The sequence below is a fragment of the Pinus tabuliformis genome, chromosome 6 (genome assembly GCF_031772625.1).
Source record: "Pinus tabuliformis cultivar Carrire ecotype Pingquan chromosome 6, CPIR1, whole genome shotgun sequence".
NCBI lineage: Eukaryota > Viridiplantae > Streptophyta > Pinopsida > Pinales > Pinaceae > Pinus > Pinus tabuliformis.
Window position 1 is genome coordinate 1,102,788,483 of NC_142292.1, and position 19,447 is coordinate 1,102,807,929.

At 33.9% G+C, this 19,447-nt stretch overlaps 1 protein-coding gene across 1 annotated transcript in view; it reads left to right on the forward strand.

The window, feature by feature from the left end:
- Positions 1 to 2,129: 2,129 nt before the first annotated feature.
- LOC149262767 (MADS-box transcription factor 6-like) overlaps positions 2,130 to 19,447 on the forward strand; it is a 204,809-nt gene continuing 187,491 nt past the window's right edge. The window contains exon 1 of the mRNA XM_089386439.1: positions 2,130 to 2,398. Within this exon, the coding sequence (XP_089242565.1) occupies positions 2,262 to 2,398 (137 nt within the window). The 5' untranslated portion in view covers positions 2,130 to 2,261. The remainder of the gene's footprint in view (positions 2,399 to 19,447) is intronic.

A 19,447-nucleotide genomic window follows, 5' to 3' on the forward strand; every position in this document is an offset into this window, starting at 1 on the left:
CAGTAATTAAATGAGAGGGCTTCTCAAGGGACCAAATGAGTTCATCGGATGAACCCGATTGCAAGATTCCTTTGCTTGTGAAACTGTTGACAGCCGATTCCCATAAGGGGCGAAGAGGGAGGGGAATGGATAAATTATCTCCATTCTTCCAAACAGGGTTCTGTGAGATCCATGAATTTATAAGCTTATTCCACGTAAAAAGACCTTTTGAAAAAAAGAAGAGGATCAAGTCAGGAGAGATCATCGATTCCAGCTTGAACAGCGTTGGGTCAAGTCCAATGTAGACACAGGGGCCAGAAGAAAGAGACCATCTTAAGTTTCCCAAGAAGAAGGATTGAAGCTTTCTGAAGCTTTTCCATATGGACGAACCTGACTTGATTCCCAACGATTTCCTTCTGAACCAGTAGCTGTGCTTTGCCAATACAAAATGAATGTTAATAAACATAAAATTTCATCTGCAAATTTATGGTTTTTTTAATATCTTTCGAGGAGGTTTGATCAAATTTAAACGAGCGATTTATGGTTGTATACTTTAAATCTTCCTCTTTTTAATAAAAACATGTATCCCTAAATTCGCTCAACTCATTAAATTAAAATCCAATTTTAAAGTATTAAAAACAAATCTCATTTTTAATTTCAATATCGGAAATCGAGATTTCTAATCGCTGGTATGTTGCCTAAGGGATGTCAGTATTGCTAATGATTCTCTTAAACGGAGTGGGGTTAAGGTCAAGAAAGGGAAGAACGAGTAACATAAGAATATTAGAAATAAAGTTTTTGGATAGTTTATTTTTCAAAGCAACTAAAGTTTTGACTAATGATTAATTTATATTAGCGTTGGAATAATTTGTTTGGCAAAGCAGTTAAATGTGCGTAATATGTGCTAAGGTTATCGCTTATGATTTTTATTAATTTAGGTTTATATTAAGTGTATATAATTTAGTAGTAGCGTGTAAATTAATTTTATATTAAAGGTGTTGTTTAGGGATGGCATAAATTCGTTTTGAAGGCTGATTTCTTGTAACAATTTGGTAATTTAAAAAAAAAAATCAGAATGTTGGAATGTTTGAATGGTTTTTTTGTTGGTAGAAATGGATTCAGCACCATCAAGAACTCTTGGACACCCAAAATCCTGAAATTTGACAACTATAACTCAGATTTTAATTTTTTAACAAAATTTTATCATAATTTTAAAAAATTTCCATTAGGCTAATTTATAATTTTTTAGACTATCCCAATTACAAATTGCACACAATTAAAATTCCAAATTATCCCTCTTTATTAAAAAATAAAATTTAAATTATTTTATTGTTCACAAAATCGAGGTTTTAGTTGAATAATGTGTTAAATCTAGAAAGTTACCTCAATCTTAATTATAGCTTTTTATTAAAAAAATAAAAAATAAAATATTTTATTATTTACAAAATCGAAGTTTTAGTTCAGTAATGTATTAAGTTTAGTGAGTCAACTCAATTAATCTCACTTTCATAATTCTCTTAATTATAGCTTTTTATTAAAAAATTAAAATATAAATTATTTTATTATTTACAAAATCGAAGTTTTAGATTAGTAAAGTGTTAAGTTCTCAATTAATCTAATTGTCACAATTAAAAACACCTTGCTAATAAAAAAATTCCGTGAACCTAGCGGGATACCAATCTCCCCTAGTAGTGAAAAAAAGGGAGAAGAAGAAAATGAAGTGTTATGTACCTACCTGGTTTGAAAAGAAAAAAGGAAAAGTGGTTTTGGTCGGAAAAGCGGGGTGGTTTGATTGCGGTTGCGGTTGATCCCACGCTATTTTACAAAATCATCCGCGTCGTGTGAACATACATCATTCATGTATGTATCAGTGGCACGACGATGGAGGATGTGTATATGGTATGGTATGGTATGAGCATTCAAGATGATGCCCAACGTTGACTCAGCAACTACGATGATGGACACATGTTTTGGAACAAGGGAAGTGGGATCCACTGCTTTACCATCACAGTTTAACTATATATCGGCGTTACCAAATCAATAAGCTAATAGAAAACCGCTCGCCGCGTAAAGTGCCATGGGAGGGGCATTACATTTAGTTATTTATTTTTTATTTAATAACCATGATGTGTGCATTGCACTAGGTTTCCATTTTATTTGTGGCTTCTCTCACGTCCACATAACCTGTTGGAAGAATTAGATTCCAGACCCTCGTGACCCTGCAACGACGCAGACAGAATACATGTTACTAATAACCTGAGAAGAAGCAGAGGGATCTTGCAATGGGGCGGGGTCACGTTTTCGAAACGCCGGAACGTGCTGCTGAAGAAGCCTACGAGCTCTCAGTACTGTGCGATGCCGAAGTGGCGCTAATAATTTTCTCAACCAGAGGAAGGCTTTCCGAGTTTGCCAGTGCCGGGTATTTTTCTTTTAACCATTTATTTTTCTATATGTAGTCAGTTGTCTGTCATTTCAAAAATTATTTCCGTATTTTTCTTTTAACCATTTATTTTTCCTATATGTAGTCAGTTGTCTGTCATTTCAAAATTTATTTCCCTCGATTCGTTCTCGTACAAATTTATGCTTATGCTTGAGCCTGAGATAACATAGATCCTTCCTTATGCGGCTTCCTCGCAACACCCAAAAACGAAAGATAACATAGATCCTTCCTTATGCGGCTTCCTCGCAACACGCAAAAACGAAACCTTGAAAACTTATTTTTGGCAATTTTACCCTAATCTCTTCAAAATCCAATTACATTCGCTTCAGGATTTGCAGGCGTACATTTGAGATGAGGTACCAGACTCGCCTACCTACCCTTACGAGAGAGAGAGAGAGAGTGGCGGTACTGTGTGCGATAGAGCCGTAGTATCCGAAATCCAAAAAAGCTGAATGAAGCTGCGGGTGTGGTTGATTGCTGCCTGCTTTTGCGCTGTCACTCGGAATGTGATTGGAAACAAGTTGTCCATTTCCACTTCATATTTTTCGTGATCTCTGAACCATCACGTGCTTCGCTCCGTATCGTACAGACAGACACAATAATACTTGTGTAAGCGCCTCCTTTTCCGAAACCCTAATGCTTTGGACGTAACGGTCAGACTTAAAGCGTATGACGTAATGGCGGGACGATTCCCTTAAAATTTCACTTCTGCCATTACAATACTGTGAGGAAATCGGAAAATAATTTTGGTGAGACCCCGGGAAATTCCAAAGTTATAAATTAGTTTAAACGATGCTCATGTGACAATGCAGTCTTCAAACATTTCTCTAGAAGCAAATAAAATTCGCTGACCTTGACGGGATACTTAGGTGCCATCGGAAAAGCCTTTGGCTGCTACCAAATAGGGAAGCCCTATTTCCAACCCGGTAGCTCTATTTCCAATCCCATGGTAGTAAAGCCTTATTTCCAACCCTATTGCATAGTAAATGTGGTCTGATATGGAGCCGATATATTTTTTTCTTTCTCATCATCACCCGACCTGTTATATGTCAAGCCTCATTTACTATGCAATAGGATTGGAAATAGAGCTTTCCTACCAAATACTTCTGCATCTCTCTTCTCTTCCTGTTATTCACAGTGAGGGCTTATAAATTTGTATATCCTGCCGTACTAAGGTTTTGTGAATTTGTATATCATTGCGAATTTCTCCTATGCAGTTGGATTCCACACACAACCCTTCTCCTCTCTATGCATCAGTTCATGACGAAACTGTTTCCACAAACATTGTAGATCCATTTTTAAGTTTTAACACAGGGTTTAGTCAAAACTGCAGGATCTCTAGGTTTTAAGTTTATCTTTTAGACTTTAATCCCTAATGGTTAATAATGTAGGTTTTTCAAGAAATGTATTTTGTGGCAATTTATTTAGTTTCCTTCATCTTTAATTTAATTATACTTAAATAAAAATTTATTTGATAATAGGAAAATATATGATAATTTAATTGTCAAACTAGCGTTGGCTATTTGATGATCAGTACTCCTGCCAGATGCCTCTGGGTCTTGGGCAGTTAACCTATTTCCTTACACCCTAAAAAGACAAATTCTCAGCGAAACAAAAACAATTTTAAAACATACTAACTTAATTGATAACTTATACTAACTTAATTGATAACTAATACTAACTTTTTTATTAATTAATATAAAAAATTTACAAAATAAAAAATATTTATTTTTAATAAAAAATCAATCAATCAATCAATTGATTTTCTTTCCATTAATTATTTTATATTAAATATTAAACTTTTGTATTAATTAATATATATTTTACAAAATAAATAACATTTCATTTTTAATAATTTTTTTTCCAGTTATTAAATTGATTTTCTTTCTATTAATTAATTTACATATCTCAATTTTTATATCAAATATTAAAATAAGTCAGTAAAACATATCTCAATTTTTATATCAAATATTAAAATAAATCAGTATTTACTGATAGTGTTTAGAATTTGCATACACCAAATCTATAAATTCCATTTTGAAAATTAATGTTTTTTACACAAAAACACCACCCATCACCCATGATCACAGCAATGTGTTCAGACAATAACACCGCCCATGATCACAGCAATGTGTTAAGAGGACTTTACAAACGAACTTTATCTAGAGGCACTCTTCTCATGGTGGGTCATGTTTTTTACTCCAAACATTGGTTTTCAAAATGGAAACTGTAAATCATTATCAGGATTTGCTGCCTACAGATTAAAATAAATGTCTAAAACAGAATCATATCTCTAGAGCCATCCTCCTAAATGTTAAAAGGGCAAGAAGAAGAAGCAATGTTAAAAAGGGACAAGGGAAGAAAAGAAAATCCAGCCACGGCATTTCCTAATTTAGGACTATAAAAACACAGTAAGTTTTAGTGGGAAGGGGAAGGGTTTCTAGAGATGACGTTCCCCCCCCCCATCGAATACAGACAGATCTTAAGACCAGACATGGAATACAGATTGTAAGACCAGACAGTATTTTCAACACGCTGCCTTCATTTCCCTCTCGATACCCAGCAGTAGTATCCATTCCCCTTTTATTGTTGCCAAAGTAGAGCCCATTCAAATACCAACCATTCTTTTTCATTTTGTTCGTACAAGGAGCCGAATGGTTCATGCTAGACATGACCGTTAACTAACAATGAGAAATTTAGTACATGAGCGTAAACCAGAATGAAGGGGGAATGTGAATCAGACTGCTCTCGCCACAGAAGATATAATATGACGTTACATTAAGGGAAAACACATGGTGATAAGTGTTGATTATCCCGAAAGATGGTCGTTATATCCATTTCTTTTCTTCGCTTTCTTCTGCAATTGTAACGGAAGAGACCTATTAACAGCAGTACTTTAGAGAACGTCGGGTTTATATTATGAGTATGCTTCCCTATTATTGATATTTCATGAATGTCAATCTCACTAGTAAGTGTAATTTAGACATTGATATGTCATGAACTTATTTCAGTAATGGTGATATCTTGAACTAGAACTTCAATTATATATATATATAATATGGGAATGTTATAATAATTTAAATAATATATTATAAAATAAAGGTTATATAGTATTTAGTACTTATTAAACTAAAAAATAATAAACACAAAAATAAAACAATTAATAAAATATTGTAATGTTTAATGTTATCATGAAAAATTAAGAAATATGATTAATTAATATTGTTTATATTAACATATATACGCTCTAATATATATGTTTATTCTATGTGTTTTATTTTTTATTGATATATATATATAATTTTATTAAATTGATTAAAATATCATTTTTAATATAATAATAAGTCAACGTAAATTGAAAATATAGAGAAAAAATTATAAATCATGAAAATAAAAATAATAATAAAAAAAATTAATAAAAATAAGAAAACTAAATTAGAAAGAAATGAAAAATTAGTAACTAACGAAAATTAGAAATTACTAAACAACTTATAATAAAGCTTCAAACAATTACTTTACAAATAAATAAATTTAAATAATAATAAAAAATAACAAAAAATGAATTCCTAATATTACTCTGGATAAACAATATAATTTTTTGGTAAAAACAAATTAATAACTAAATACCAAGTACAATAATATTTTAATATATATATATATATATATATATATATATATATATATATATATTAAAATGGAAATTATTAAAAATATAAATAGTTTATAAAATTTAAAATAGTAACTTAATAAGTCATAAAAATTAAATACTAACCAAAAGAAATATATATTTTTAAAAATAAAAATTAATTTTCTTCTTAAAATTTAAACTTATTCTCTAAATATTTTAATTTATTAAAATTTTAGGTTTAACAATAATTTTATTTTATAAATGATTGACTTACCTTTTAATAAAACCAGATACACGTCATAAAAGGAAATAATAAAAAAATTATATATATTTTTAAATGTAACACTTTTGGTATTTAATTATAAAAATATTTTAAAACTATATAATTATTGAAATGTTTAAATATTATTATTACATACATTGCATTTAGTTATGTTCTATTTTAAAAATATATTATGAAATATGAAATAATTACTAAGAGATTATAAACCTTTATGTATTAACCTTTATGTATTAAGTATATTTGTAATAAACTAATATGATTATAAGAATAGTGATTATCATATTTAATATATTTGGTGTAAGATATAGTATTTTTTTTAAGGTTATATCTGTGTTGTTTGATGTTATTAGTTTTTTTTTTGCTTTAGGGCGTTCATATTTTAGTTATGAGATTGTTGATTTGTTTTGTGGTAATTTTTCAAAATGTGTAAATAGTGTGGAGAATAATAAATAGTATTGTATACAGTAGATGATATTAATTTTTCATTTTGAGATAATAGTAGATGCTTAATGCTTTGAATTATGAAATGTAATTTTGTTTTCATATATATATATATATATATAGACATTTTTATTTTCGTATAAGTGTTATGATTTTTTTAGAGAATGTCCATATTGAAATTTAATGAATGGTATGTTTGTAGAATAGTTAATACAAATTCAAAATTTTACCTCAATCTTGATGATCCCTAAATCTATTTCATCTTAACTTTTAGCCTATTTCATGTGAACTTCTAGTTTTATGGTTGAAACTGAAATATAAAATACAAGAACGTATATTTTGTCAACCAAACCAAATTCACAAGGACCCAAGAAACAATGTTTTAATCCTTATGGCACACTTCCCAAACATATAATACATCTAAAAATACATATTACATTCCCAAATCTTCCTTACTAGCTTCTATATGTTTATTAAATCATTTACCAAAAATCGTTCAATGTTATGTCAAATTAGCATGCAAAACCAATATTAGAAACTACTCAATTATCATGAGAACATAAGATAAAAATAAGATATGTAAGTACACAAAGTTACCACAACTTAATACAAGCTGGTATTAGGTATAATTCATGCTCTCAAAATCCTAACTAGGAAAACATGAGGAAACCTTATCCACAAACTCCTAGTTAGGATCATTACCATAAAATTTCCACATATCAATTTTTGAAATGGAGTAGTTCCTTGACGCTGACTTGATGCCCTGATGATGTGGACCTTGGATTGAAATTTCATGATTATGTTCTAGGATTCAAAATTTGTGCTCTTCAATTGTGATATCCCCATATGATATTGATTCTCAACAACATGCTTCTTCTTATGTTCATGATTTCCTTGGATCTCCACATCCTTTTTAGGAAGTCTCCCCAATATAAGATTTTGCATGAAAATCATGGACTTTTGTATTTTTTCTCTATTTTCATTCATCCCCTTTTTCATTTCTTTTTTAATCTTTTCTTAAGAACCTTAGAAATCCACCTTTTTCAATATACTACTATCCATTTCATTAACTTTCTTCTCTAATTGAGATAACTTAAATTCTAAGTCTTCACTTTTTTCATGAGTCAAAGATAGGCCTTCATTAGATTTAATTGGCTTAGTAGCTTTCTTTGGAGACATGATGGAAAATAATAGTTAGGGTAGTGGTAAGTTTCGTACCTTAATTTAGAGAAAATCATAATGGAAGACGCTTTATTGATATATCTTTAAGATTTGAGGTATTCTAGATCTGAAAATTTGTTTTGTAATACTTTGATATGTAGTTTCTACAATTCCATAATGTGAACTAAATTTGATATGCCAACTAAAAGTTATAATAACTTTCCCAAAACTTGTTGATCTTTCGGCCTCTTCCCATGAGAAAACTTGTATAATGTGCTACATGTTCAATTCTTGAAATGTAATTCTTTAACTTGTACATGAGGTACCTCTATATGTCTTCTGAAATTCTTGAAGATTTCTTAGTTTGAAAATTCCTAGACAAGAAGATATAGAAAAAATACCAAGTTGACATGTCTAAAGTTTATTTCATCACTATTCACAAACCCTAACTCCATAGGGTATAACTACGAAAGTATAGCAAACCAAATCCTGAAAATGGAACCAAATATTCCCCAATATTTCCCCCTATTATAGTCCAAGTTTCACTTTATGAAGCCTTACAGAAAAAAGAAAAAAAAGTTATAACAAACATGCCAAACTCACATGTTTGATGTTGATTTCTGAAACTTACAAAAACCTTAACTTCCTTGAAGCATATCTTTGTAAATATATAAAACCAAGATTTGTAACTTGAACTAGATGTTCACCACGAATTCACCTCAATGTGGTCCAAGTTTCAAGTATGATGCCTAAAAAAAATTATGGCAAAAATTTTGAACTGACCTATTTGAGGCATAATTTAGCAACATTAAGAAACCTTAAGTTCCTTGGACCATATATTTGAAAATATAGTGAACCAAGATATGAAAATTGAAACAGATATTGTCCAAGATATGTTCTCAAACTTTTTAAAGTTTCACCATTTGAAACATCCTTGAAAAAAGTTATAGCAAAAATGCTACGATTACCTGTTTAAAGCAGCAAAACCCTAGATCATGAGCTTTGATACAAAATGTTATGATCCTTGCGCCTTAAAAATGATAAGAAACAAATAATTAAAGTCCTCTTTGAAGGTAAAACTTATTTTTACAATAAATACAATGAATGAGACAATATTTAATGATCATAAGACTAGATCTTTGTAGTGTATATATTGGAAACAAAGGGTACAATTATAAAAAAATGGTACCATAAGGCATTTGATGATGAATACTTATTTTCTAAACATAATAAAGTTAAATATTCACTTTATCATTTAATTCATCAACCCAGAGACTACTAGACTTATGAGGCTGTCTGTGTTGTATACATAAGCATTAGAGTTCCTACTAATCTTATATGCAGAGGAGGAAATCCTACAAACGATGAAGAACTCAGTTCTAACCAAATCCTAACTTCAAACCCTTGGTTTGGTCACATGTTACTTTATGCATTGGGATCTATAGCACTCTATCCCAAGTCATTGTTCCCATTGGGGGTAGACAAATCTTGGAAGACTATGGTCCATGCCAACTACTGTTAGTTCTTTTAGCAAGGTTGCTCATTTCTCAACAACTACTGCCAGTTTCGCAACAATTGGTTCATCACCCTTATATTTTCAAAATAAAAACATGGCCCAAGAAAAGAACGGGAAAATAAATATAATAAATTCTAACATATTACAGTAAATGAAAATAACACACACTTCACAAAATTATTCTATCGATCCTACTTAATTCATAACCAAAATAAAGCACACAACTTGTCAAAAAATAAACACATAACTTATGAAATAAAACTCTTCACATGGCCTTACCTCGAGCGGGTTCAACCTAGGGTTTGGCCTGCACCTACAAATTCACAAATTCACTAAGACAACTTTAATATGTAAACCAACGCATCCACGAGCATAATTATACCAAGCAAGCAAAATTACATCATAGTTCACAGACTAACTATTATTATGTCTAAGAGTAAATATTTATAAGATAGAGGGAAGTCTAAGCCCCTAACAAACTATTTAAATCTAGAGGCTGCGCTAACCCGAAACAATTTTCCTTGGAATACATTAGATTTCTAAATAAAAGATGGACATAACAAAATAAGTCTGTGAGAAATAATATGTTTGGCCTCAGTGTTGTAACAATTGTTACACGTTGAGGCATGTCAAACAATCTTGCATTTGTTAGTACAACAACTTGTGAAACATATAACGTCGTTCTTGAACTTGCAGATAACCTGTGAAATAGATCGATAAACGATTAGTCCAATACACAACGACCATGGAATATTATGTAAGTGGCTCTATCCAACTTTTCGTAACCTTTGGAGATGCTCAAACCAAAATTATTTCTTCGTTATAGCATGTGGTTAATCTGGTAGATGTCATTTGTCTCTTCACGGATCACCATATGCCTGCAACCATATTGCATTATCTATGTACCTTTTGAAAGTTTAGGTTAGCGCCTCTTATTTATTCATACCATATATTGATATAAAATATCAAACCAATCTTTGATCATTCTCTAGTTCTAATCTATGAACGTAATAAGAAAACTAGTAAACACATTTTCATTTCTTAGTTGCCCATGGTAGATATTGGGGGTTTTAGAGTTAATTTTAGGAAAACGAGGAGTAATTGGCAAAAATGGAGCAAATGATTTCACAACAAAATTATAATTTTGTAGCCCATCATTTCCCCCCTGCTAATTTTGATGCATTTCCTCTTCTCTTTTAGGGAGACCTACATGTATCTCGCTCCAACATTATGAAGGATGTCCATATTCTTTGGTGAAATAATATCCTGAAAACGCATCCCCCCATATCTACCCACTTTAACTGGCCTGCCCGGGGCAAACATGAGTTGAGGGCTACTATGACCTAACTTGACCTCCTAGATAATCTTAAGGAAATGGAGCTGACAAAACAATATCTTATTGACCTCCTCAAGTGCTACAAGACCACCGAGAGCTAACCAACCACTCCAGGTGTCCATCCCTTGACTTAAGTTTCTTTTTTAGTGAACTAGACTGCTAGTCGCACCCATGACACGACCTCCATGAGACTGTAACCCTCCAATCGCTCCCACAAGCTTGCTTCCCAGCGACTGTAGTTTTTCTAACTCATCCTTGTGCCAGTGACCCCGAGATCTAAGCCACTTTTTCGGGGCTAGGATCCAAACCTCTGCTCAGAACTTAATGAAACTCCGAGAAATGATAAATAACACAAAGACAAGGCCTCTAACACAAAGCTTAATCAAGGACTTGACCCAACCCGGTCTAACCATGACAGTTATTCTAGTGGCCTGGGTGCAGGTGTAATGGATAATCGTTCAAATCCAAAAACGATTTCTACAAGTTCAGGTGGAACTTCTTCTTGGCTTTCCTTTGGATTATCAGTGATCTACCTCAAAACTTGGCTATTCTGCGAAATTAGTAGAAACTCTTAATTTTAAATGCAATATAACAAACCTTTCAATTTCCATGTAATAAAAAAGAATTTAAACTTTTGGTTAATTCCTTATCGCATCCATTTTTCCACAAACGTTATCGCGTTAACTCTCTGCCATTGATCTTACCTTTCAATCCGACGGTATTTGGTTCACCTGATCAACAAAACTAATCGGCAATCCTCCACCATTGATCAAAGGACACTTGATCCAACGATTAATAGTGATATCGGATGGGGATCTTGCACGATGTTTACCTACCCGATAAAGTGGTTTTCTCTCTCTACCCGACTGCTACGTGTCGGTCGATAAATGGAATCACTTGGAATTTTAAAAGACAGCTTACCACTTTTTCTTCACTTGATAAACAGCTTCACTGGTAAAACTGCTTTGCTTATTTGACTAACGCATGAGCTTATTGGTGCGCAATGACCGTTAGATCTATTAGATCTGTAGATCAGACGGTTCCAGACTCCTTTGGTTTAACACGATTTTGTCAGGTTTTCTTTTCTCTATTCTGCCAAACTTAACACTTCGGCTACATTTAACTTGTCTTAAACCATATTCTTCGCTATTTTTAATCATAACCAAATTATTTCAAAACACGGAAAACGCAAGATTGGCGATGCACTACACATTTTACATACTCTAATTCAAAATCCAAACTGCAAATCAACAGAAATCAGAGATATTTCGAAGGAATACAACGCCTCTGGGATTGACCAATTATACACAAATACACAAAGATACAGTTTCTGTAACTTAATCTTACATGGCCTAATCAAGCCAAATCAGTTAAAATCTCTTTACAATCATTCAGAACTTACATAAATACTATTTCATTCTAACAATTAGATTCTTAATCCATGGATCGAATCTGCCTAATTTTAGACAATATCTAATCTGGTTGATATTCTACTTGAGAATCTCAACTGAATCTAAACATCTTGAATTAATTATAAAATCACTCAATCCCTAAATCCTAGCTCAAATCCTATCTAGAAAAATTTGTAAATTGAAAGCTAAAGGATCCCACTCTTTTGCTTGTAAACTTTTTTTGTATTTTTGGAATAAATTCGAAGCCTTTTGTTTTCAAGCCTCATGCTCCTGCATTAGAATCCTAAGGACAAAACTCTTCATGGGCTCCTATCCATGAGCTCTTCTATAGAACTTCCCAACTTCTGTAGCATGGCATCTGTTTTTTTTTCCAAGGAAAAAAATAGTAACTTTTTATTAAAGAATTTAATGAATAGTTACACTAGCAGATGCATTGAAGCATTCCGAAAGCTGCCACATGGGCTCGAGTGCTTTCGCACCCCACACAACGTTAGAAGACTAACGTGCACAAAGAATAAGAAAAGAGAAGAGAAGAGAGAAAGAAAAGAGGTAAAAAACTGAATTCCGGCTGTGAGTAGAACTCACGCTTCAAGTTTTTCTCCCCTTTTTCTTTTCGACCTTACGCCACTCTCCTTGTGTGGGCTCGATCGAAGCGATGACTAACTGTGTTTCTGCATTCTGCGGGCCTGTTTCTTTGTCTGAGTCTGAAGTGTTTGGGTGATGATGTCGTTTGATGCCTCCCATGCTTTGATCCACGCTTGTCATCTCTGCCTGATTTTGGTGGTTCTCTGCCTGATTTGGATGAAACTTGGAGCCTTGTTATCTGATATGTTTCCCTTCTGGTTCCCTGTTTCAACTTCCTCTATGGTGGTATCATCCTCTTCTGCTTCTGTTTCTTCGTCTTCTGTTGTCGAAGAGGCTTTCTTTTCCGAGGCTCTCTTCTTTACGACATCATCTATGTTCTGCCATCCTTTTGGCTTCCTTTGTTGCGGCTTGCTCTTGTTGAGGCTTTTGCATGCATTGAACAGATGACCTGTTTGTTGACATCCCCTGCATCTGAATGCTGTATTCTCATAGTCCAAAGGTTGTTTCCACTGTGAATTGTTGAAGTTCAGAATGATGCTTTCAGGTAATCTTTGGCTAAGATCTACCTCGACACATATTCTAGCAAAAGTAAAGATTCCCTTTATGTGTCTCTATGAATCAATCTTTAACATTCTTCCAAGGGTATTCCCTATAACTAATAAGGCCTTGTAGTGCCAGAAATGTATCGGAAGATTATGCAGCCTTACCCATAATGGCATCCTTGATACCACCATAGTATTGGCATCAAACTCCGGGAACCATGGGGTAACAAACAGTCCCGCACTGCCCCAGAACCATGGCCCTTCATTGAGAATTCTTTCCTTTTCTTCTTCTTCTAGGAAAGTTACTATGAAGAAACCCTTAGAGCAAAGGTGAATTTGGCAGTTTTTTGTCCAGACTGTGTGAATCCATTGGTACAATGCATCGGTTCTAGGCCAGAAGCCGTTAAATCTACAAATAACAACATTTTTTTGTAGATCTGAGAAAATGTACTTTACCTCTGGTAAATCCAGGGAAGTGGAGGGACTCTCTGGCACTTGATCCACGATATACTGCCCTGGAGGTACATTAGCTGTTGTGGATTCTTTCCCCTTTGGAGGTTCTTTCCCTTTGGCTGCATCGCGATACATACCTGTAGGTTTTGAGGTAGATCCCTTAGATCCACCTCGCAGTCGGTGATTTAGGATAATAGTCGGTAGCATGGCATCTGTTATCCAAGTAGCTTCAGCAATTGGTTGATCCTTCCATTTGACCAAATATTCAAAAATACTCTTGTCCTCTTGTCTTCTTCAACAATTTCTTGTCCAAATTCCCCTTTGGCTTCAATTCCTTTGATATAGGTAATTGTTTTACCCAATCAATATCTTGTTCTTCTTGATCCTCTGTTGTGTCATCTACATTTTCATACTTATACAAATCAACAACATTGAAAATTGGAGATATTCCAATATCAGGGGGTAATTCAATTTCATATGCATTTGCAGAAAATTTCCTCAAGATTCTGCATGGTCCAATTTTCTTAAACTTTAGCTTGTTTTACTCCCTTTTTGGAAATCTTTCCTTCCTCAGGTGTGCTAAAACCAAATCTCCAACTTCAAAATTAACTTCTCTCTTCTTCAAGTTTGCTCTGCTCTTGTATTTTATGTTGCTTTCCTGTAATTGTCGTTTTACCTGTTCATGTATTGCTTGAGCTTCTGTAGCAAAATCTTCTCCTTTAGCACTTCTCATTTCAACTTTTCCCAAGTCTCTCAATTCAGACACTCCCCTTGGGTGCATTCCATAAACTATATAGAATGGACTTTGTCGTGTAATCCTATTAGGAGAATCATTATAAACATATTCTACGTGTGCCAATACTTGATCCCACTATTTTGGATGTTCACCAGCAAGACTTCTAAGAAGATTACCCAAGCTTATGTTTACAACTTCAGTCCGTCCATCGGTTTGAGGATGATAAGCAGAATTGAAACTTAGTTTAGTTCCAAGCTTCTTCCACAATGTCCTCCAGAAATGTCCAACAAATCTGGTGTCTCTATCTGAAACAATGCTTTTAGGTAACCCATGTAATCTTACAATCTCCTTAAAAAATAGATTAGCAATGTGAGTAGCATCACTAGTTTTATGACATGGAATAAAATGTGCCATTTTTGAAAATCTGTCAACTACTACATAAATTGAATCATGCCCCCCTTGAGTTTTCGGTAAACCCAAAACAAAGTCCATACTTACCATATCCCAAGGCCTATCTGGAATAGGTAATGGAACATACAAACCTGTGTTTTGGCTCCTTCCCTTTGCATACTGACAGAATTTACAATTTTTCACATACTTTTCCACTTAAGTTCTCTTCTTTGGCCAAAAATAAAACTGGTTCAACTACTCATAAGTCTTGTCTGCACCAAAATGTCCTCCAAGTCCTCCACTAAGTTTCTCCTTGATTAAATTCTCCCTCATAGAACAACTTGGTATGCATAGTTGATTTATTTTAAACAACAACCCCTCTTGCAGGAAATAATCCAGCCACTTGCTTCTGTCTAACAAAGCAGGATTTCTACAAGCTTCAAATGCCTCTTTAAAATCTATATCCTTCTCATATAACTCTTTAAGAAAATCAAAACCCAACGCCTGAATTTGACTTTCTTGAACTAAAATGTGTTTTCTACTACTTTGTTTGATTGACCAGTTATATGTTTTAACACAAAATTAAAACTTTGAAGGTATTCTACCCATTTTGCATGCTTCTGGTTAAGCTTCAGTTGTTGCATAATGTACTGTAATGCATGGTTATCTGAATACAGTATGAACTCCTTAGACATCAAGTAATGTCTCCGCTTCTTCAAAGACTGCATAAAACTCCTTGTCATAAGAAGAATATTTATTCTTTGACTCATTCATATTTTCACTAAAATAAGCTACAGGCTTCTCCACTGGCATCACACTTCACTTGAAAAGGTTTATTAAAATCAGGCAAAATCAAAATAGGCTTCTTAGTAATCTTCCTCTTCAAAAGCTGGAAGTTCTTTTCTGCTTCAGTAGTCCATTTAAATGGTTGTCTATTCTTCTTTATGGTGTCAATAATTGAAGCATTGATCTTACTAAAATTCCCTATGAATTTCCTGTAAAAACTAGCAAGACCATGAAAACCTCTTACCTCAAAGACACTTCTTGGTGAATTCTACTCTATGATTGCTTTTATATTTTCTGGATCCATCTTTAACCCCTCAACATAAATAACAAAGCCCAAATACACCAACTCCTCCTTCATGAATTAACATTTCTTTAAATTTAACAGTAACTTCTCTTGTTGTAGCCTTTGTAAGACATAATTCAGATGCCTCACATGTTCCTCTCTTGATCTGCTATAGACTAATATATCATCTAGATATACTATTATGAATTTACCAATAAATTTTCTCAAGACTTCATTCATGAGCCTCATAAATGTACTAGGGTCATTCGACAATCCAAAAGGCATTACCATCCATTCATATAGTCCTTCATTGGTCTTAAAAGCAGTGTTCCACTCATCTCCCTCTCTAATTTTGATTTGATGATAACCACTTTTTAAATCTAACTTTGTAAAATATCTAGCTCCACTCAAACAATCCATCAAATCTTCGATTCTAGGTAAAGGGAATCTGTACCTGATTGTTTTCTTATTTATTGCTCTTGAATCAGCGCACATTCTCCAGCCTCCATCTTTCTTTGGATTTAACACTGTTGGCACTGCACAAGGACTCAAAATCTCTCTAATTAGTCCTTTGTCTAACAGTTCCTGAACCTGTTTCCTGATCTCTTCATTCTTTGTGGGAGTCATCCTGTAAGCTGCTTTATTAGGTAGATTTGCTCCTAGAATCAAATCTATGTGATCACTGATTTTGCTAATGGGTGGTAACTCATCAGGCAAATCATCTATAATGATATCACAATAACTATCCAACATCTCTTGAATTTCAATTGGTAAATCAGAAACTCTTGTGGAAGTAATTATTACCTTGGATTTGCAAACTAATGCAAAACTTACTTCATCTTCTTCCATCTGCTGCAAGTACTCCTTTCCACTTAGCAAAAGGGTCTTTGGATTAGGTTTCTTTGATATATCCTCTTCTTCTATTGGCAGCAATGTATGATTGACACTATCTTTTTTAAATTTGTATGTGTTCTTCTTTCCACCATGCATAGCTCCTCTGTCATATTTGCCAAGGTCTACCCAATAATATGTGACACACATCCATAGGCATCACATCGCATAGAATTTTGTCTCTGTATTTACCCAACTGCGCCTCCACTTCACATTGCTCATTCACTACCAACTGATATCCCTTTTGAAGCCATGAAACCTTGTAAGGTGTTGGATATTTCTTTGTTTTCAACTTCAACTTCTCCACCACTTCTGTGGAGACCAAATTATCTGTACTACCACTGTCTATTATCATCTGACAACACTTCCCTTGAATCTTACACATAGTCCTAAACAAGGTTTTTCTCTGTGCTGGTTCAACAATTTCCTTAGCTAGCTTTAACAAAATTTTGTTGACTACCAAAGATTCCCCTTTCTCTGATACATTCTCTTCTTCTATTACCTTTGTTGTTTCCTCTTCAGTTTCTGCAACAATTTCATTCCTCTGATTCATTCCTATATTTCTGGGCACTCATAAGCTTTGTGTCCCAGCTTGTTACATCTGTAACACCTGATTTCTCTTCCTCTACCTCTGCCTCCTCGTCCTCTAGAAAAACTCCCTCTGCCACTTGCATCACCTCGTGTGGGTGCATGGTAACTTGAGCTACTGCTGGCTCTAGGTGTTGTAGATATTCCTCTACCACCTTGACTTCCCCTTGCTCGAAAAGTACCTCTATTTTTTGCAGACTGCTTCCTCATGAGTTTTTCTTCAGCCTTCAATACCATCTGATAAGCCTCTTATACTGTTTTAGGAGATAGTACGCTTATCTCATCTTGGATCCCCATTCTGAGAGCATTCACATATCTTGCAACCTTCTCATCTATATCTTGGATTTGTCCTGCTCTTATACTCACTTTGCAGAATTCCTCTGTGTATTCCTTTACTGTCATAGATCTCTGTCTAAAATTCTGCATCTGTCTAAATAATGTTTTTTGATAATGACTTGGCAAAAACTTACTTTTAAGTTTTGCCACCATCCTATTTCAATTCTTAATTGGTTGTTTGCCAAGTCTTCTTCTTTCTGCTTGCACTCCATCCCACCAAAGTGTTGCATGTCCTTTCAGTTTTGTGACAACAAACTTCACCTTCTTTCCTTCTTCTATTTCTTCATAATCGAAGAATTTCTCCATATCGTTTATTCAGTCTATCAATTCCTCAGGGCTTAAGCTTCTTGTGTAGATTCAAACTTAAAGTATAGGCTTGGATGTGGATCTTAATACTGACTTAAAGAATCTCATTTCAGGAGTTACATCTGCAGGTTCTTTTTCTTCTGTAGCTTCAGCTTCAAGTTTACCGACATCTCCAGCGTCTGCATCTCTTCCCATTTCCATTGCTTCCAATCTAGCTTGCATCTGTTGTATAGCTTCCAGCACTTGAGCGTTTGCAACGGGTCTTCCTCTTCTTCGACCACCACCTCTTCCTCCAACTCTGAAAGCCATGTTGGATTTATTTTTCTAATCCTTGAGATCCTGTTCAGTGTCAGTAGGTTACTCTGATACCACAAATGGTGGCATGGGTGCAGGTGTAATGGATAATCGTTCAAATCCAAAAATGATTTCTGCAAGTTCAGGTGGAAATTCTTCTTGGATTTCCTTTGGAGTATCAGTCATCTACCTCCAAACTTGGCTATTCTGCTAAATTAATAGAACTGCTTAATTTTAACCACAATATGAAAAACCTTTCAATTGCCATAGAAACAAAAATAATTTAAACTTTTGGTTAATTCCTTATTGTTTTTGTTTTTCCGCAAACATTATCGCGTTAACTCTCCATCATTGATCTTACCTTTCAATCCGACGGTTGTTGGTTCACCCGATCAACGAAACTAATCGGCGATCCTCCACCGTTGATCAAAGCACACTTGATCCAACGGTTAACAATGATATAAGACGGGGATCTTGTGCGATTTTTACCTACTTGATAAAGTGGTTTTCTCTCTCTACCCAAGTGTTACACGTCGTTCGATAAATGGAATCGCTTGGAATTTCAAAAGACAGCTTACCACTTTTTCTTCACCCGATAAACAACTTCACTGGTAAAATCGCTTTTCTTATTTGACTAATGCACGAACTTATTGGTGCGCGATGACCGTTAGATATATTAGATCTGTAGATTGGATGGTTCCAGACTCCTTTGGTTTAACATGATTTTGTCAAGTTTTCTTTTCTCTGTTCTGCCAAACTTAACACCTCCGCTACATTTAACTTGTCTTAAACCATATTCTCCGTTGTTTTTAATCATAACCAAATTATTTCAAAACATGGAAAACACAAGATTGACGGTGCAATACAGATTTTCATACTCTAATTCAAAAGTCAAACTGCAAATCAACAGAACTCAGAGATATTTCGAAGGAATACAACACCTCTGGGATTGACCAATTATACACAAATATACAGAGATATAGTTTCTGTAACTTAATGTTACATGTCCTAATCAAGCCAAATCAGTCAAAATCCCTTTACAATCATTCAGAACTTACATA